A 22,533-nucleotide genomic window follows, 5' to 3' on the forward strand; every position below is an offset into this window, starting at 1 on the left:
CTAATTTGTGGCTGATTTATTTACATGATTATAAAATAGCAGTATTCTTCCCATCCAATATTTTAAAAATATAATTTTTTTAATAGATGAAAATTCAATGTTTGCAACTGTGGTAGTTATAGATTGGACAGTCATTAATGATAACTGGATGGTTTCAGATGATTTTACATTAGAGTTAAGTTTTTTATTTTGTTTTGCTTTTGTGTTTAATTGCTTTATTACAAATAAAACTATTGCCTTATACTCCAATTGGTTATTCTGACAAATGAGTAGAAGTTCAAAGACTGAGAAGCATGGGTTGGTGGGTTACATCAGTTGTTATAGGAATTAAATGAATTTACTTTACCAGTGCCATAAGAAAAGAAACAGACTTAATACATCTCTCCACAATAAGTCATATTCAAGTAATATATTTATTGAGATTCTACTCTGTAAGCAGTACACTAACAAAATAAAGCTCATGTAAAACTGAGATAGTTACTAGCTGTGTTTTTAACAAATTTGGAATCAGATCAAATCAGTTCTTGGACGTTCAGAATGCTCATTAATTTAGCAAAACAACTAAGCAGCAACATTCAGAAATCTTTACTTTCAGAATATTTGAAAAAGATCTAATGAAGCCTATCAATTTTCTCAAGAAGTCAGGTGAATGGCAACTATTACAGAAACTGGAAGATTAAAATTATTACAGTATCAAAGATACATGGGATCCTGAAGGGAATTTGAATCAAATTGCTGTTTGTGAAAATATTCTTTCTTAATGATATGAGAAGTAGAAGACAGGAGAGTATATTATATTGAAATTATATTTAAAAATCTGATGCATTTAAGTAAGAGATTACTATTGCTCCCTGTTTATTTCAAGGTTTTTTTTCCTACCTGTGTTAGAATTGTTCGTCATTAATGCAACAAAACCTAAATTAACAAAATGAATGTTGAATTCATATTTCTAAATCCTGAGAACTACTGTGTACAATGCAATTTTTTATGAAGTACTTCCAAAGACAAATGAAAATCCAACCAGATTGTGTTTACAGCTATTACTATGTGATATACTAAAAGTAATAGTATTGACAATTATTGCTCAAGTATAATTGGTGTGATCTGCTCGGAAGGGCACTTGTTGTTTAATCTGCTTCTCTCTGCCTCTTTCTCTGTTTTCTAACAGAGTTGCCGACATTTTTCAACTCATGGCTCAATGTCTACACAATGACCTTTCTTTGCTCTGCATCATTTTGCATTTCTCCTTATCTAAAAATGTCAATGGGGTTCATAGGAAAAAACCTAGATTTCTTTCCCAGATTTTTAAATTCGGTGTAACTTGAGATTATTGATGCAAAGATGCTAGCCACTGTAGGACATAACTGCATTTAAAATTGGGTGGTTAACTGTCTAAACTGAGTCAAATCATTGACCCTTATTGTCATTGTATGAGCTCCCACATGTCAGAAAAGTGACATCGTAAGCAGATATTTGAAATCACTCTTCTTAATGACTCTAGTTCATTATAGAATGTGTGTCATTATGAAGATGGAAAGCTGTGGAATGGGGAAGAGAATATAAAAGCAATTTTTTTTAAAGGGTAGGTGTACATCCATAAATATTTTTTAGTCTCAGAACTGAAACTAAATGTTTCCATCTCAGATCTGGAACTGAAAGTATAGCCTACTTCAAGTTGTCAGTGGATTATCCCCAGGTCAGGGAAGGGTCCTCTGATTTTCTGAATCAACAGCTGTGTTCGGAGCTCCTTCTGAGGAGGGTCCTGGAACTAGTAACACATCCATCAGTAATTGTTATTTGTTCCAAGGTTTTACTTCTGATTTTGACATTGGCAATCTTTCTACATATCTGCAAGTATCTTAATAGCTAACCCCAGATTTCCTGCTTTGATGGGAACTTATTCCCATCCACCAATATGTTTTTGGTTCCAGCCATAGCACCAGTGCTAGGCTGCTTTCTCTTCAGGGTTAATAATTGTCACTGGTGTATTCCAAACAGAAGCCTCACCGGAGCCTTTGAATTTTAAGACACATCTCTGATTCCCACTGACGCTTCCTTACCCTGACTCCTTCAGTCAGAGTTAGCTTACTTTTAAACACTTCATTTGCAGAAGTTTCTGTTCTCAACTAAGATATCAATTATCGCACTGTACTGTCGTCACAACTTTCTGCAAACATATTGCACATACTTCTTTAGGAGGCCTTCCCTCTCTTCATGTCTTTGGTCAGTTTTAGTTCAATTGCATCTCTTTACAGACTCTTAGTAAATTAACATGTGGTCTGAAGACTGATTTTGTATAATGCCTTTGTGATATAGATGAAGATTCCACAAGGGCATATATTTTAAATATTCATAAACTTCTTAGAGGTAGTAATTATTTTCTGAACATAAAAGAATTTGCTAAGGTGCCCAAACATGGGAGAAATGTAAAAGACAATGTTTTTGTGTATGAATCATCGTATTTGGTGATTTCTAAATCGAATTCCACCTGCAATTCTGTGTTGTGTTCCTCCTTATAATTATCCAAACTTGGCCTCTGGAACATCTGAGAGAACACTTTGTGACATAGAAGAGTTCCCATTAAGAGAATTAGAGACAGAAGAGAGAACCATTGGCTCTAGGTCAGGTCAAGTAAGGATTCATAAATAGAATGGTATTAAAGATTGGGTTGGTAGTTTGCAAAGAGAAGTGGTGGGGAGCATACCAGGCAAAGAGAATAGGACTGAAGAAAGGCACAGAGACTAGAAAGATCTTATTAGGCACATTAAGGTAAATACAGCAAATGATCCAATTCCAATTAATCCCTTTTACCTAGCTCCTTACAATTCTAGCTCTTAAGACATATAGACCTTTTATGGCCACCCTTATCTAATGACAGGTTTCTTATCTAAGATAGTCACTATCTCTCTATTGTCCATTTTGTTGACTTGTGTGGTTGCCTGGTTATTGGTAGTTTTAAGTAGAGAGAAGCACGTATGACTGAGATAGAAATGAGAAAATATTTTTTCGGAACAGATATTTTTCAGAACAAATAGTTCAGAACATAACTATTAAGGGGCATTTTATTTCAGCTATCTTTTAGGCCCATTCATCATATAATCATTAAGAGTAGCAAATGGACCAGTGGGAACAGTAGTTGAGATGTTGCTTTTGGTTTCAAGTAATAGAAAACCTAACCATAGGGGCACCTGGGTGGCTCAGTGGGTTAAAGCCTCTGCCTTCAGCTCAGGTCATGATCCCAGGGTCCTGGTATCGAGCCCCGCATTGGGCTCTCTGTTCAGCAGGGAGCCTGCTTCCTTCTCTCTCTCTGACTGCCTCTCTGCCTACTTGTGATCTCTGTCTGTCAAATAAAAAAAATAAAAATAAATAAATAAAAATCTAAAAAAGAAAAAGAAAACCTAACCATAGCTTAAATAACCAGGATTTATTTTTCTCCTATAAGACGGAAGATGAACAACAGGTAAGTAGTTTCTTGATTCAACTCTCCAACCTAGGGAACAAGGATCCTGCCCCTATCTCTCTGCTTTAGCATCCCTAATGTGTTCCTTTTTTTGTTCTAATGTCTGTGATATGGTCATAAAATGGCTATTTTAACTCCAGGCATAGTCAAGGCAGGGAGAAAGAGGGAACAGGTAGTGCCAACAGCAAATGCCTCCTTTACCAGAAATGCAAAATCTGTGTCAGACATTCTCTTATCTCTCCCTGTCCTAAACTGAGCTCTATCATTATACCTGGATTTCCTGGCAAGAAAGGCTGGGAAATGAATTATTTAGTAAACTAAATAATCACTCAGTATTAGACCACCATGCTATACAGCCTGATATGATTCTTTTACTGCTGGGAACAAAATCAGGTTGTTTGTGGGGAAGAAGAGAAAAGATACTGAGAATACAACTTACAGTGTCTACTACAATGTATAGCTGTAACAGTTATTCCAAAACAAGTAATAAATCCATAGATGTTGCATCAATATATGCCTCTGCAATTAATGGAATTATGGAAGCCTGGACTCTTGGGTGTTTAAAAAGGAAAAGTGTTTGGTTTACTCATTATTAATAATTTCAGCTCTACTACACTAAGAAGACAGTGAGCTTCTTTCACTCTTCTTCATCAATAAATAAATTATATATATACTTGTGAAATGCTACATCATACTTGAGAGGAGAAACTCTCTCATTCCTTTATTTTTCTAAGGCAAATTGAATCTCTTCAGTCATAACCCATTAAGATAAACATAACATAAAAACACAACATTAAGAGTTGTCAAGAATAATACTTTTTAGCTTTTCTGGGGCTATCTTTCTCCCAGATAAGTTTCCAGTCCACTCTACCTAGTTTGATTAGAATAACTGGAGCCTAGATAGCTACACTGGTTGAAAGTAAAATGGCATGATAAACTTGGTCAGACCTTGACTACAATTAGGGTATCAATCCCACTACACAGCCTCTCAGAATTAACTCCCTCCGTGAGTCAGGTCATTCTTCCATTCTTCTCAAATTAACAGCTATCAAATACTCTTGCCCTGGAGAAATCTGAAACTCACCCCAAATAAAGATAGATAAGGTGGTTTTTTTTTTAATACAAATTAGTTGACAATTTCCCTGTGACCCCTAAAGGCATAGCTGCATTTCCTAGAGGTAGTGGGGGAGTCAAGGGAGAGAAAATTACCATCTGCTTCTAAACTTGGAAGAACAGATCAGAAATTAAGATATCATTATAGTATCCTTTCTTTCTTTATTTTTTTTTTTTTAAAGATTGTATTTATTTATTTGAGAGAGAGAGTGAGAGATAGCATGAGAAGGCAGAAGGTCAGAGGGAGAAACTTACTAACTGAGCCATCTGGGCACCCTTTAGTATCCTTCTTAAAGCACCACTCCGTTCTGGTTCACTCTGCAATAGAACTCAGCAAAACCTGATAGGATAACCTGACCAGACTTCTTCAGCCCCTCAATCCACATTTCAAGAAGGTGGCTGTAAATCCAATGTCTTTCACTGAATCTCTCACTGAAGATTAAGTTGTAGAAATGCCATTTTAGTGGGACAAGACACAGAAGAAAGACAAGAACAAAGGATAAGAGAACTTCATTTAGACATAATTTCTAACTGGCCAATTGGAGAGATAGTATAGAAGATGGGGCTACTGTAGTTAGTTGGTTCTGGGACTCCATCTCAGAAGAGGTTATTACTTGAGTTGATATTGGAATTATAAGAAAGGACAACCACAGACAGATCTGTGGGGAGAGGGTGCCAGACAGATAGATCATCAAGTACAAAGGCTCAAGAGAGACCTGAGTTTGAGTTATGCAGCGAGAACTGAATGAGCAAGGAGAATGGGACAAAATGAAAAAGTGGAAACTAGGCAGCGGCGAGGTGGGCTATAGTAAGGGGTTGGATTTCACCTAAAAGATACAGAGAAATCTTTCACACCAGTGTATCTTTACATAGTAGAGTTAAAAATAACAGCTAACATTTATCTACTCTCTACCAGGTATAAGATATAACCGTATGAGGAAGGTACTATTATTCCCAGTTAGAAGAAGAGGAAAATGAAGCACAAAAGAGTTATGACTTGCCCAAGATCACAAACCTATTAAGTACAGATACAGAAATTGAACTGAAGGGCTCTGCCTCTTAATCACCATACTATATTATCTTCAATCCAAGTTTGAGGTGTTTTATATTTGAATTTCCATGGATTTATCATTTTTTTATTGTTGATGTAAGTGTAAAAACAAATATTTTAAAAAGTAAATGCAATTCATTCCAAAGACACTTTCATCATTTTATGCCTGAGAATCAGAATGTTTTCTTATTGGCCAAACTTAGAATCAGAGGGTAACTTAGACCTCGTGTATTTTATGTTGTTTGTGTAGTCTTTAAACTTTATGTCTTGAAGTTATGCTTCGTTGCAGATTCTTTTAGTTCTACTCATTTGTAGTTCTCCCACTTTTATTCAATAGAAAGTAGTTGGGTATTTTAAGCAACCATCCATTACAGAGCTAAATCATAACTTTTTGATGGATTATAGAATTGTCTTCTCAAAAACTGATCTGGTAAATGTCCATGATGCCCAGCCAGTAGATGCTATCTCTAGGCCTCTTGTTATTACCTCTGTACATTTAATTTACTAAAAAGCTCATTGGAGAAATGTTCATTGTCCCAAGGGAAAAGTTCAGCTATATTTGGACACTTTTAGCCTTCCAGTTTTGTTGCTTGAAATGATTCATTAATCCACATGAAACATGCCAATTTCAAACTTTATATTCAAATTAATGATGGGCATTAACTAACTTGTGATACCTTTTCTTGTGTACTAACCTTATAAATATATAATAAATTATCCTTATTTAAACTCTTAAATATAATTACTGGTGTGTTGTTGGCAGTGTTAATAATGAAAAATAATCAGGTGATTTATTGGCTCTAACTTTATTCTTTGGATGTATTTTAATGCAAATGTAAGTAGAGAATAAGTAAATTACAAGAGAGCAACAAAGTTAGCCTAGGTGGGTCTATGTCCCATAAACACTTAACAGATGCATTTGGCATTTTTCTCACTCTTAAAACTTGAAATTAACCAGGTAATAAAGGAAATGCTAACTAATGCTGCATTATGTAATATAAGGTATTCTAGCTAAAATATTGGAGAAATATTTCTTCATTATTTGTCATTTACATAGACAATATTAGTTCTTCATAATAGAATAACAAAATGGTCACTGTCATTTTTATAACTTGGACATCCCAAAAGCTTTGTAAGTTTTGAACTTAAACATCTAAAGACCTACTAGTATACTCCTTACATAAAAATTACTTTCCAGAGATTGAAGACTTATATGTGAGTATGAAAACATTAAAATATTGAGGAAAAAGGGGCTCCTGGGTGGCTCAGTCGATTGTGTCTGACCTTCAGCTCAGTTCATGATCCTGGATCCTGGGATGAGCCCCGCTTTAATGATGCTTCTCCTTCTCCCTTCCTCTACCGTGCTCTCTCTCGCTATCTCTTTCTCTCAAATAAATAAATAAAGTCTTTACAAAAATAAATAAAATAAAATAGATAGGAAAAAAAAAAAGTGTGGCCTAGAACAGCTATGTCTTTAAGTTGGAGTATGATTTCTAAAACAAGATACACAAGCAAAAACCCATCTGTAGTCAGTAACATCTCTGCCCTTCTAAGCACTTCCCTGAAGTGTAGAGACTAGCAACCTGGCAACTGTATTTCCCATACTCTGACCAGGAAGACCTCTACTTAGATTCTGCCAATTAAAGGCAGCCCTGTGAGAGCCTAGAGGTGGAGTGGATGGAGAAGCCATTAAGGTCTATGGTGCAGCAGGTGGAATTGTGATGCGGGCAGGTGGTTTTATATGGTAGCATCTTCCCTGAAGTCCAGGATGTCCTGAAAGCCAGCAGTGGTCCTCTGACCTTTACACTGTCTGCATTTCTTGTATTTTCCCTCAATACCATAAGAATAAAGATGGACCTATTTCTAATGTATGGAATCTTAGCAATTCAAAATGTCTAAGTGGCTTCTATTCGCCTGACCCAGTGCCAGTCATCATGTATTTTTTAAATGTTTCTGTAGCAAAAAACACCATAAACAGAGTAGAAAGATGAGACATTTTGAGGAAATATTTACCATATATGTAACAGGAAAATATAAACTCTACAGAAAGGAATTCTATAAATAAATAAGAAAATGAAAAGAAAATTTCACACAAAAGTAGCCTCAGGTAGGCAGTAATCAAACAAACAAAAAATGTTTAATAGAAATTGAGAAAATTAAACTGAAAATAATATGTTATTACAGTTGGGTTATTTTTGTTATTGTTGTTGTTAGATTTGTATCATTGAAGGTGAGGTCCTCTCTTTCTAAGCAGAAATAAATTATGGAACATCAAAATAAGAACTCTGAGAAAAATAATACTTGTTTAGAAAGAACCTCTGCTTTAATAATATTAATATTCATGACATTAGTAAAAATTAAAATGTCCTACAATGCTAAATGCTGATGGCAATTTGAAGAACATGAAACTCTTTTAACTTTGGGGAATGCAGGTTGGTAAAGTAACCTAGAAGAGTAATTTGGCAATATCTAGTAAAATTCCATTCCTAGATGTATCTAGAATGAACCAACTATACAGTTTGGCCTTGTACCCAATGACTGATGGTTAAAAATTAATGTTCAGGCAAAGCTGAATGTCACTAACCCAGAATGATGTACAAATACATGATGCGTAAGACACAAACTAGTCATTTAAAAATATCCCTCACTTTTTCATGCCCAACAAATTAAAATATAGGAAAGCCTATGAGTAATGCTTTCTACTCAGAGGTTTATAAATGGGATTTAGAGCATTAACATTTTTTTTAAAAATTATTTACCATATCTCCTGTTCCTCCAGTTGGAAGTGCATATCAGTCATTTCCACCAACTTTTGCTTGTTTAAATGTTTTACATCTATATACTGAAACCTGCAGGGATTGTCTTCTTAAACTATTCTTATAAAGTTTGTGGTTTCTAAGTTTGATACATGTCATAGAGTTTCACTAGCGAGGAATAAGTGTGTGCCTTTATTATTATTATTATTATTAGTTTGGCCAGTGAGGAAAAAAAGGAATGTGTAGTATTTTAATATTTTCTCCTTTTTATTCCTTTTATATTCTTTATTATGTCTGAATCAAAAAGGATTATCACAACTGTTGTGCATGACTGTGGACAAATTTCCTGCTTGTGAATTTTATTTTTTTTATTTCCTGCTTTCAAATTTTAAAGTGGCAAAGTTGACATTCTATTTTGTGTACATCTTCATTTAAATAGAAAGAATTCTAAAATGAGACTTTTTCTCACAAGATTCACAGCCTAAGTAGAATTTAATAATCGAACATTAAATATAATTCTTGTAGATTATTTTACTAAATATTCTAAGTCAAATCGACCAAATTCAATAGAGATTAAGATGATGATAGATTAATCTCTAAGTTTCCTTGCATTATTATTTAAACCTTAATTAATGTTTTTAGTTTCAGAAAGGATATGACCCTTTACTGTATTTAGCCAACATGCTTTCTCAGTTCCCTTATTAACAACCTATTTACTTTTTGTTTAACAATTTGAAAGTTCTTACTTTTAGTCTATATACCTAATACATCTTCATTCACCATTAAATTCTCTAAAATGTAACTTTTACAATATTAAGTACATATTTACATTTTAACTGAATTTTTTTTAAAAAAGCATATAAATATCTCTTTTAAGTTCCATCAGACTTGCTCACCTACATTCAAAGATTGAGTTTTCAAATATTTATATTGCTAAGCCATCTGCCTTATTGGATTACTGTTCTGCTGACTATGTGACATTACCCCATGTGAATACATAGTTATTGCTCATAAACAAATTGCACAGAAATTATGTTGAGTAGGAATTGAACTATTCATCATTTGTAGGCCAAGGCAGAAGTTAAAAAGCAGATTAGAAGATTTTGATGGAATCTTAAGACAAAATGAACTCTGGAACCCTACATGGGATAGTGATGTTTGTAACATGTGCAAAAGGAAACCAAAAAGTATAGCCTTTTTGTAGCATGGAATAATTGGAAACAGTGTAAATGCTCATCAGTTGAAAAATAAATAAGTCAATTTTGGAGTATGTTTCTAATGAAATACCACAGAGTAGTGAAAATGAATAAAATGTTTATGTGTGTGATGTGTGTGTTTGTAAAGGTTAAAATACAATACTGGGCAATAAATAAAGCTTCAGAAGAAATTTGAAAATAATTGTATAATTTATAAAATGTATAAATCCTTGTGGGGTACCTGGGTGGCTTGGATGATTAAGCATCTGACTTTGGCTCAGATTGTGATCTCAGGGTCCTGGGATGGAGCCCCAGAGCCAGGCTCCCTGCTCAGCAGATAGACTGCTTGTCACTATCCCTCTGTCCCTTCCCCTCCTCGTGCTCACATGCCCACGTGCTCTCTCTCTTTCTCTCTCGTTCTCTCCCTCTGTTAAATAAAAATTTTTAAAACGTATAAATGCAAAATATACTAGGTATTATTTATAGGTATATAGATGTGTGATAAAAATGTTAAAAAGGTGTGAAAATAATATACTAATTTAGAATATTTGCTAGCTCTTGGTAGGGGAAAAATCAGAGAAGGACTGAGAAGGGAAAAACGGAGCTTTAACTTGTTTTATCATATTTATTTCTCAATAAGAATATGTGAATATGATCAATTAATATGAATATTAATCTGAGATAATATTAATATTAATCTGAAGCCACTTACCAGATTCTGATAGAGCCAGATGAAGAAGTTGTTATGTTATTCTTGGTATTCTTGTATGGGTTTCAAATAATGACTTAAAAATAAATAAGAAATCCTTATACTAATGGTGGCAGGAAAGGAATTAAATCTCAGTGTAAAAGTCATTCATTAAGTCAAAAGGATTTAGGTAATGGGGACTTTCAGTTCATTTTGTGCTCTACTAACTTCATTTCACCAGAGTATCAAATTTCATGAGGAATGGTGAATATTTATAGTATATAGGATTTTTCATACACATCTTTATGTAATTGTCAGTTTCAAGTATTTGAGCTTTTCAGTGAAAAGACTGGCAGCTGAATGTTTCCATAAAGATAAGACAGATCTGAATATTTATGAATAAGCAACAATAATTCTACCAAATTGGACTAAATTATGTTGTGCTTTGTAGCTTATATACTATTGTCCTCGTGCATTTTCATCTACAATGCAAAGTATTATAAATTATCTTAATTTACAAAGAATTTCTCCATTTTACCTCATCACCGGCAATTGCCAACCACATTTACAGAACATTCAAATTAAAGAAGGATGAATTTGGTAATAAACCTTGAAAAGGGAGCTTGATTTCAATTTTTATTTTGATAAATGATATGGTAAAACTCAGAAGTGGGTGCATTTTGAATGATAAATGAAATGTTATGTCTGGTAGAAGGCATGCAAACTTGTAACTTTTGAGCAAGGACACTTTAAATGTAGTATTAAGTATGCAGATCCATGTAAAATAATGTGTCCTCAAAATTTAGAGTTACTACTTCTGCCATTTCTGCTTCTGTATTTGAAAGACTGACTTGCTTGACCATGGATCCTTTATATCTCATATGTGTCACAATTTGAGTTATGACTTCTAACTTCTTGTTTGGCTCTGTTTCTGAAGCTGTTTACATTTGCCTTTAAAAAAAAAAGATTTTATTTATTTATATGACAGACAGAGATCACAAGTAGGCAGAGAGGCAGGCAGAAGGGAAGGGGGGAAGCAGGCTCCCTGCTGAGCAGAGAGCCTGGGGCTCCCAGGACCCTGGGATCATGACCTGAGCTGAAGGCAGAGGCTTAACCCACTGAGCCACCCAAGCGTCCCCATTTGCTTTATTTGAACATATTTTCACTCAAATGAAACTGTCACAGATTGATCTGTACAGGAAATTCCTAGAGATTTTTAAAAATTGTTTTATAAACTTCAGTTTCTCATCAGCATTATTTTAGTTTTCTTTTTCAGTTGTCTCCTCAAGATAATTGCCTCTGAAATTCCCATTTATTCACAAAAATTATTAAACACCCTCTATGTGCCAAGATTTGTGCTGGGAAGGCATTGTGGAAAAGAGGGGGGAAAGGAAATGATTTCACTCTATGGAAAAACAAAGAAAAGAAGCAAACGTTTGTAAAATAATGAAAATGTGCTAAGTAATTCTCTAAGTTTTCAGGAGAAAAAAATGGCTAAGACCCCAAAGAAAAGAGTAGAAGGGGCTTCTTATGTTCTCTGAGAGGTGATGTATCCCTCAATATACTGAAATTATCATATATTCAGTGCTTTGAGATGTGCAAGTTTTAATGATTTAATATCTGTTTTGACATTCTAGGAAGTCAGTGAGGCAAATTCACGATTTGACATGTGAACTAATACATGCTTTTTTGTTTTCTAGTTCAAATCTAGATTAATTTGGTCACAGATCTGTGCTTATAAAAGAGATGCAAATTTTTTTGTTTATAATATGAACACATTATATAATTTGCACACATAAAATTTTCTTTTTCTACAACATCATTTGTCTTGAAATCACAAATTTTGCAAGCTCATGAAGCTCTCTAGAATATTATTTATAGCTCTCAAGTCTCAGAAGCTATAACTAGTGTAAATTGCACCTAATTATCTTTGGTACATTCATTTTATTATTTATCTTACATTAATACACTTTGTGAGACGAGTGTATAAAGACAAGAACTTCAGGGGCACCTGGGTGGTTCAGTAGCTTAAGTGTCTGACTTCAGTTCAGATAATGATCCCAGGGTCCTGGGATCCCTCCCCAAGTGGCTCTCTGCTCAGCAGGGAGGCTGCTTCTCTCTCTCCTTCTGACCCTCCTCCCCTTCCTATGCATTCTCTCTCTCTCAAATAAATAAATAAAATCTTAAAAAAAAAAAAAAAAAAAAAAAAGATGAGCCTGCCATAGCTAAGGAGTCTAGATTTTGATTACTACTATCATGCTTGGTTTAAATCATGAAGTATCCTTTTCTAGTTCTTTCAGATTCTTAATAATGAATTGTGCCATTACTGTTAAGTTTTTGATATTTGTTCTTATTGACTTTATTCTGCATATGCACACAGTGCCTTCTGGGTCTAGAGACAGTAACAATTATAATTTTAAAATGTAATAATAATAGCAGGCTGTCCCCCACTCTTTTGACCCAGTCCTCACCCCTGTAATAACATGATGGAAATCAGATGGAAAAATCTATGAGTTTCCAGCGACAAGGGATGAAGAAAAATGGACTTGTTTAGCTTAAGGAAGTCAACTTCCTCTCCTCTCCTAAAAGGAGGGAGAAAGACCCTTGAAGCTTGGAGATGGGATGGAAAGGATCCTGAGTTCTCATTTCAACCTTTGAAATGTAAATTCCTACCTCTAGTAGGTAGGTTAAGCTATATATTGTGGAGAGAGCAGAATATAAAAATCCAGAGTTCTTTAAGCTGAATACTATTATTATATTACCTCTTGAAAAACTGTATTTTCAGTATGGGACTATCATTTCCTTCCAGCGCTATCAAAGTAAAGCAATCTACAGCTATATTTGCAATGGACATACCTGTTAACTGGACAGTTATAATTTCACATGTTTTGTTTGGATTTTAATTTTGATGGTATAATCCTAGAAGACACTTTGGTTAGAATTAATTATGAGCCATAATTCACTCGAGGTAAGCCAGAAACTTAGTGCTATAACAAACCATGGTACAGTTATCTTGACATAGGTGCAAAATTTAAAATTACAATCAATCAATCTATAAAATTACAACAAATTCTAATTTTTAAGAAAAAACTTTTTATGACTGTCAAATACTATCAGAATTAAATATTATAAGAGTAATACAATTAGGGAAAAGTATATAATTATATTAAAGACAACAGAAGAAGGCTGTTGGTGCAATTTTAAATCTTCCTGTTAAATGTTGCCTTTAATAATTTTGTATTCTTATCACAGGTTTTGAACTTTCACATTGTGAGGATCCTGGCATTCCACAATTTGGATACAAGATCAGTGACCAAGGTCACTTTGCTGGTAGCACTATTATTTATGGATGCAATCCAGGCTACACTCTCCATGGCAGTAGCCTTCTCAAGTGCATGACGGGGGAAAGAAGGGCATGGGACTATCCTCTGCCTTCCTGTATTGGTAGGATCCTCTTTTATATCTTCATAATTATTTCTGTGGAGGTGTTGTCCAAATATGCTGTACCTTTTCAAAGGATCTCATCTGTCCACCCACAACTCATAACTAAAATCATGAAGTTAACAAACTCCTAGCTCAAATTTGTCAGAGGAATTAATGGAAAGTGAAAGGGTCTTTTTGGTAAGTTCTTTGATAAGTACATTTTTTGTAGAACATGGATGAAATGTATGGAGTCGTTCCAATTCTTCTATCTTGATATAAAATTTAACTCTCTGCAAGTATATATTAAGACTTATTGTACACATTTACTGAATCACACTGATTGGATTTGTTTTAATAAACATATCACATGTCCTGGTGTCAGGATAGATTTAAAAACAATGAACTGTTCTCAATAACTTCAAAAATACTTTTTCAAAAATCTAAGAAGTGCGTAAGCTTTTCTGAGGTGTATGCAGCATAACGAAATTAACCAATTTCAAAAGAAGAAGCAAGTGACATCAGATATATTGCCTCTACGGTGCTAGAGAATGGATCATGATCTCATTGCACAGCTGGAGTATTACCAAATTACAGATCAATAAATGAATGACTTGTAGTTGTGGGTAAGAGGGTGTATAGAAAAGTGTTGATAAAGATGCCAGTTTTGGGTGGGATTTTTTTGTTGTTTTGTTTTTGTTTTCTGGTTTTTGAATTTTGCTTTCTTCCTGCTGCAAAGATAAATAGGTGTCTGGCTTGAGAGAAACCAGCAAAAGGAAATATTTTAACAAAACATTGACTCCTTAATAGGGAACAAACATGTAGCTACTCTTTAGCCATTTTTGTTTCTTGATGATATTTGTGGAGGCACAAATCCATTCTGCATCAGGCCCATATAAATAAAATTGATCAACACTTAAAAAAAAAAAGGTAACCATTTTATTAAGGTATAACTAATATCTAAATACTGCACAGGGACGCCTGGGTGGCGCAGTTGGTTGGACGACTGCCTTTGGCTCAGGGCGTGATCCTGGAGTCCCGGGATCGAGTCCCACATCAGGCTCCCAGCTCCATGGGGAGTCTGCTTCGCTCTCTGACCTTCTCCTCGCTCATGCTCTGTCTCACTGTCTCTCTCTCTCAAATAAATAAATAAATAATCTTTAAAATAAATAAATAAATAAATAAATAAATACTGCACATATTTAATGTATGTAAATTGATGAGTTTAGAAACTTAACCCTTAAAAATTTCTTTGTTAGTTGATATGATTGACATAGGAATCTCCATTAAAACCTACTAGAATGCAAGTAGAAAAAAGTGAAATTCCAGTCATTAAAGGCCTTGCATCTAATTACATGGGATGTTTGATGTCACAAGGCCTCTGTTGGTTTCTTGAAACATTGATTTACATAGGAAGCAAACATGTTTTTATCTAACCAAAATTTAATCATAGGCCTTTCTTTTCATATGGCATCGGATTTTGGATAGATTATGAGGCTAATATCTATAATAATAACCAACATAAATTAACAAAGCTTGGGATTCTGGAATATGACCAACAGCTAGCCCACTAGCATTAGTTATGAGAAAAATAAGGCACTGATTAATTTTCTCTGAGATTGTATTCTTTGATGTGACTATGTAATATACTCAGAAAACCATTAAAAATTACAGTTGCACTATAGTATAAATTGTAAATACTGATTTTCCATGCTGTCCTTAAAATTAAGATCACAAACCAAATATATTAAAACACATGTATTTTCTATATATATTGAACCAAGCTAAAGACATTCTTCTTTTTTAATATATTTTGTGTAAACAAAATGATATTTGGTTTTTGATCTGAAGATTTTAGTTCTGTTCATAATAAATCAATGGACTTTATATTTACAAATCCCCCAAGTCAGAGAGGATGCCTGTATTACATAGTTGGCTAAGTATCCTACTCTTGGTTTTGGCTCAGGTTGTGGTCTTAGGGTCTTGAGATCCAGCCCCCACCTTGGGCTTCACACTCAGCATGGATTCTGCTTAGAGTTTCTCTCCCCCTCTCCTTCTGCTCTTCATCCAGCAATAAAATAAATAAATATATCTTAAAAAAAAAAAAAAGAAAAAACTTTAAAAAACTTACTGACTTGATAACTGCTCAAGATTTCATGAGAAGGGTAAACTTTTTTTTTTTCTTTTTTTTTAATGATGGATGATCAGGAGTAACAGCTGAAAACAGTTGGATGCATGGTGTGTCATGCTGATGATTTCCATGATGACAGAAGATGAAATTCTATTTTAGATGCTGTTCTCTACTGGCAACAATTAATAGCTTCACCACCTGGCCTAAGAGCATAATTTTCTGTGCTCACTAACCTTAAATATCTATTATGCCTATGTATTTGCCTGTCTCACATAAGAAACTTTTTCTTTGTTTAGATGGATCATTTCTAGGTAATTGTGTTTCTGAAGCTTATACAGGGATCAAACAAATATTTTTTGAAACACCATAGCCAGAAGAATTTAACCTACATACCTTCTTTAAATACTATTTCATTTTTAATATAAAACTTCTGTTAGAATATGAACTCTAGTGTTATGGCATATCTCACTGGCTCATTTGAAGTCAAAACACCAAGTAAAATTTGTATAAAAGAAATATGGATAAAAAGAACTATGTTTAAATTCAAGATACAACACAGTACACAAAACTTCGGTGTGATTTTTAATTGATTAAAAGTTAGTCTGTATGAATGAATATCAAATCTGTTCTCATAGTATATGTATGCCATATAGTGATAAACTATAAAGAAATGACATAAAATGAATTAAAATAGTTACAAGGTGCAAAGTTATCTACAAAATTTTTGTTAAAAATGAGAAAAATCTAAGTAAGTGATAACATCTTAAATACTGGTATCTTCTTATTTATGTTAAAAATAACAAACTTGTTATTATAAATTAAATTAATGTTGCAGTACAAAATAAAGTTGCTTCTCCTCTATTATAAGTGTATATCAGCCAGCATTCTCCAGTGAAATAGAATCAGTAAAATATCTAAAATTATCTGTCTATCTATCTATCTATCTATCCATCATCTATCAAGAGATTTATTTATTTTAAGGAATTGACTCATGTAGTTGTGGGAGCTGACAAGTTCAAAATCCACAGGGAAAGTCAAAAGGCTGGAAGTTCAGCAGATTTCAATGCTGCAGTTTTGAAGAATTTCCTTTTGTCTTGGGAAACTCAGTTTTTGTTCTTACAGCCTTCCAACTGACGAGATGAGGGCTACTCACATTATCAAAGGATAACTTGTTAAACTCAACTGATCATAGATGTTAACCTCATCTATAAAATACTTTCACATCAATATCTACACGAGTGTTTGATAAAATAACTGGGTACTACAGCGTAGCCAAGTTGACACATAAAACTAATGTGAAATATAATACGTACAAATCTTTGAAATAAATTTACCCATATGAATAGAGCCGGCTATTTGAACCATTGCTTTCAGTTATTAGGTCTCTTCCAAATGCTTAAAGTTTGTCATTGACTATCTTTGCTCCAATCATAAAAACAAAACAAAACAAAATAAACCCAAGAAGCTTAATTCAGCCATTGAATGTGAGTAAGATAGAAACAGTGAGGAAAACAAGAAAAACAAATACGGAAGTACCTTCAAATATTTAAGCACAAAGTTAAATGTTTTTGTTTTGAGGGCTTGTTTTTTAATCCAATAATCTGCATAATTTTCAAATGTGTTATGTGTTACAGTGTTATGCTTGTTTCAAGGGTTAGAGATGTAGCACAATATACTAACTGCAATACTCAGTTTCTCTCATCTCCAATACAGACAGCTCCTTCTGGCTTATCTGTATATTGAAGTAAAACCTCTACAGACTTCTCAATGTATTAAATAGCCTCAAAATGGAAAGGAAATCTTCCAAGAGATTTAAAAAAATTATATTGTATGACAATTCTTAACATTTTTAATTTGATGAGTTTTATAAAATTTAGGGACCCATTAAATCAAAACTAAACTAGATTTTACTGAAGTGAGAAATCTAATAAAAATGCCACTTTGACTTTTGGGAGGTTAAAAGGGAAAGAGTTTAGAGTGATTTAAAGGGGAATAAAAGGACAATGAAATTTAGAGGGCCTGAGGGACTGCAGTAAAGATTAGTTTTTCTCAGAGGTGGGGTAGCAAGATGATGAATTATTCAGACCGCAATCAAGGCGCAGTGAGCAACTTGCCATCTGTTTTCCCTTTTTAAGTTATCATTATTTAACAACACATCTTAAAATCTTTGAATACTAAAATCAGAGTTCTTGAGTGTGTCCTTTCTTTAAATTCTCTAATTAGGTTAATTTTACTATCTTTTATGTGATCTAACTTGAGACTTTATTGTTTTATTGTATAGTATACTTTTGCTTCAACCAATACATTAATCTGAAAAAGTATATACAGATGTTTTGTTTTAAGGTGAGGGATGATCAATTCTTATTTTCCTTAAGGTGAAAAAAATATATTTTTGAGAAATTCATTGATTGGTTTTGCAAAGATTGGCATTAAATTATGACTTAATGTATTATTATTTTTTTATAGCTGAATGTGGAGGTCGTTTTAAAGGAGAATCATCAGGAAGAATCTTATCTCCTGGCTATCCCTTTCCATATGACAATAATCTGCGTTGCATGTGGATGATTGAGGTAGATCCAGGAAACATTGTCAGGTAAATGGATTTCATTTTCTTAAAATTACTGGGGAATCTGAAAATTCTGATCAGCCTCAATATACAATATCAAGCATTAAGGTTTTTCAATATTTTTAGCCTTGGGAAAGAAAAATGTGGTTTTCGTCGGTTTAAGTATGAAAAATATTCAGAAGCATGATTTATTGATTTATGGGTCAATGTGGTAGCTCATATAATCCCTAGAGGGAAGATTTTTATAGTTATAATAGACCACAGAGATTAAGAATATTTTTATGCTTCTTTGAGACTTTAATCTTTCAATTCTTGATGAATCAAGATGCTAAGTCCACCATTTTGATAAGGATAAAAAGTTGTGGTGGTCACTGTTCTAAGTTCAGCCTCATGAACATTTGGAAGAAATAATCATAGAAAGGAATTCAGTAATATTCCGTTTTTCCTGGCTTTAGACATATCTCTGGAGCATCAGCTCTCTACCTCTTTAGCCTTGTTTGATTTCTGTTTCCTTTTGCGTTTAATTAGGTGGCCACAATTTTTCACATTATCGACCCCTAGATGAAGGGAGAACCATCACCTCCTAAAACAACAGCCTTCAGGTTTCCAAGGCTACCATGTTTTTTAAATCGTAATTTAACTATTATGGATATGACTAGGAACAGATTAATAAATGAACAAATAAATCCTCCACTCAGAATAAATCTGAGCTAGTTGGTGTGTTATCACTCTCAAAACAATGACTTTAAATTTAAGAATTGTGGGGGCACCTGGGTGGCTCAGTGGGTTAAGCCTCTGCCTTCAGCTCTGGTCATGATCTCAGAGTCCTGGGATCGAGCCCTACATCCGGCTCTCTGCTCAGGGGGAGCCTGCCTCCCCACCTCTCCCTCTGCCTGCCTCTCTGCCTACTTGTGATCTCTGTCTGTCAAATAAATAAATAAAATCTTTAAAAATAAATAAATAAATAAATTTAAGAATTGTTGTTTTATATAAATGAAATTTCAGACAGGCTCCTGGTGTGTTATCACTCTCAAAACAATGGCTTTAAATTTAAGAATTGTTGTTTTATATAAATGAAATTTCAGACAGGCTTCTGGGTGGTGAAGGTGGTAATAGGATACAAATATTATCTTTCATATAACTTGCTGGAAGGCACACTCCATGAATTGTTCAATGTCAGCTGGTGGATTACTTTTACAAGGGAATTTGCAGACCTCAAAATAAACTACATGAGACCAATTCTTAGCCTCTGTTTCTTTAATGTAGATCATACATTGCTTTATTTAAATATTAGAATTAGTAAACTTAAAAATACTCAATTTAACAGTATTCTGGAATTTTTCTAACTTAAGGAACAATATTTGATATTAAATTACAATACAAATTTAAAGCTATGACTATTCACATATCAAACATGAGTGTGATATATGTAGAGAGAGAATTGAGCGTGTTTTTATAATTGGATTTCTAATTTTTGGCACTGGCCACAAAAAATATCAGACACTAAGTTTGTGTAGAATAGATATAAAGCAGACATAACATTAAATAGTTTTTGGTTTTTGTTTGTGCATTTTGCTGGGTAGGGTTGGGTAAACATTGATTTTCATCTCACATTAAGGAAATTCTCTTTTACTTTTAGATTACTGGGTATGATTGTAATGTTGAATTTTTAAAAAATACTTTATATATCTTGAGATGTTCATGTACTTTTTTTCCTTATGCCTATCATTGTGATGAAATGTACTGATTGATTTTTTAATATGAACTATTTCTTGCTTTCCTGGAGTAAACTTCATTTTAATTCTCATAAAACAAACATGAATCATTGGTAAATATAGATACTATGGAGTCAGTTCATTACTTTGCCACCCTATAGGCAGTTTTATTTAATGTGTCTCGACTCCGTTTGCCACATTTATAGAACTAAAATAAAATACCTTCCATCTTCATTGGGTCACTATGACAAACAGAGAAAATATATGTAATTCATTTTGCACAGTGCCTAGCATGTAGTAGAACCTCAGTCAGTGCCTGAAATGTACTCCATGCTCAAGTATCACCTACTGTAGTTATAGTTAAAATTCAGGAACACAGAAAAGAATGTTTAAAGTTTCTGTAATTTGCAAAGGTGACATAAGAGTACTTTTAATCCTATTCTATGAAATTCTGCTGTTCAAAAATATGTATTTAAGGTTATACATTCTGTTTATATAATTCATTTTTAATCTGATATAATGAAAAAATTATCTAATAAAATCAGATACACATTTGTTATGTTCTTTATTTAAAAGTGAATTCATGTTTAAAATAATCAAACAGAGATTATGTGGTTCTCCCACAGCCTACAGTTTCTTGCTTTTGATACGGAAGCATCACATGACATACTCCGAGTTTGGGATGGTCCACCAGAAAATGAGATGCTCCTAAAGGAAATCAGTGGATCTCTTATTCCTGAAGGAATCCATAGCACGCTCAACATAGTAACCATCCAGTTTGACACAGATTTTTATATCAGCAAATCTGGATTTGCAATTCAGTTTTCAAGTGAGTTATTATTTTATCTCTTAAATGCAAAATAAGAATGCCATTGAGATAGTGCTTTAACTTTATTGCACAAAACTTTAATTTTAAAACTTAAATGATCTTAAATATTCTTATTTCTAGTCTTCATACTCATCTTCAGGTAAGATAAAGTATACTTGGAAAAAAGCAATATAATTAACTTGGAATTAATCAATTAATCATTGAGACCTTCTTTCTATTTGTCAAGCCATTTTTTTAAAGTATAGGTGGTGTTAAAATCAGCAAATGAAATAATTACTTTATAAAAGCTTGTAATCTCAATTTACCACAAAACTGTATATTTCAAAATGTGAAATTTTTATAGACAAGGAAGGAAATTAATACTTGCCATTAAAAAAAAGCAACCATATATTTTTACTAATTTCGTTTTTCTTCTTTTAAAGATCTTAATTATATATTCCCAGATATCCTTGACAAAATATTTTAGATCTACTTTTAAATTAAACATTTCCTATAACAATAAAATGTCATTCATTGTAAGTAATTACCAGTGTTCATGGCATGTTTTTTTTTTTTTCCCTTCTCTTTTTCTTTCTATAACACTGCTAAGTGGCTAAATATATGTTGTTCTACAAAAGGGCTTTTTGCTTCATGGCTGGAGAAATGAATAAAAAACTTTAAAATTTTCATTGTTATAGTTTTGCTTTTATTGCCAACATACATTGCCTTTTTGAGAAAATTATCTAAAGGATTTTCTAATTTTACAGTCTTTAAAGACCCCATTACCAGAAACCTATGCAAATTTCTAAGATCATTTAATGGAAAACATGCAAACCAGTATTCCTGAAATGTGCCTGAAATCAAGTCCTGGTTCTTTACTAACTACTGAATTTGGGTACCTGATCTCACATTCTGAGGCTGAGTTTTCTAATTCACATAGGTATAATAATGCTTATCTCATAAATACATTATTAAAATTAACATGATCATGTGTGTACAATATTTGGTATTAAGTGTATAGTTGGTGTTCAGTGAAGTATGATTACTATATGAGCAAATATAAAATTGGAATCCTCTGAAAAAAGTAAAAAAAAAAAAGAAAATAAAGAACTTTTGTACTGACTGTCCACAAAATATATTGCTTTTAGGTCAAGAACTGTTTCAGACAGTTAAACAACGTGGCCGACTTTTGGTTGATGGAACAGAGTTGTTTGCAGTAATTGACTAACATAAGTGAACTGTTTTTTATTGTGTAAACCAAGCTCGTGTGAGAGAGGTGTAAATCAATGCAGAAGAGCCAGTGTCTATGAATTTATACTTTATCTTTTGAAAAAAAGAAAAAAGGATGAAAAATGAAATTACCACATAATTGATGAACATAAATGGCTTCTAATTCTAAAACACCAGTTGAATATTCTTCATATTTATATCTTCTATTTTTTACTGATTATTTTTCTTTTTATGAAGATAGGAACAATTTGTCAAAGATTGACTGTGGTTTAATTTCAGTTCTTTCTAATTATTGTTTGGCAACTAACAGTTCCCCTTTCCTTTACCTTAAATAAGTAATATAGAGTATTTTATACCGAAATGGTTATTGTGATTTATAGTCTGACTATACTCATGTGA

General features: G+C 33.2%; 1 protein-coding gene across 1 annotated transcript in view; it reads left to right on the plus strand.

The window, feature by feature from the left end:
• CSMD3 (CUB and Sushi multiple domains 3) overlaps positions 1-22,533 on the plus strand; it is a 1,253,935-nt gene that overhangs the window by 920,072 nt on the left and 311,330 nt on the right. Inside the window, exons 25-27 of the mRNA XM_044245069.1 lie at positions 13,517-13,708; positions 18,282-18,408; positions 20,723-20,925. Coding sequence (XP_044101004.1) covers positions 13,517-13,708; positions 18,282-18,408; positions 20,723-20,925 — 522 coding nt within the window. The remainder of the gene's footprint in view (positions 1-13,516; positions 13,709-18,281; positions 18,409-20,722; positions 20,926-22,533) is intronic.

The sequence above is a fragment of the Neovison vison genome, chromosome 4 (assembly GCF_020171115.1).
Source record: "Neovison vison isolate M4711 chromosome 4, ASM_NN_V1, whole genome shotgun sequence".
Lineage (NCBI taxonomy): Eukaryota > Metazoa > Chordata > Mammalia > Carnivora > Mustelidae > Neogale > Neogale vison.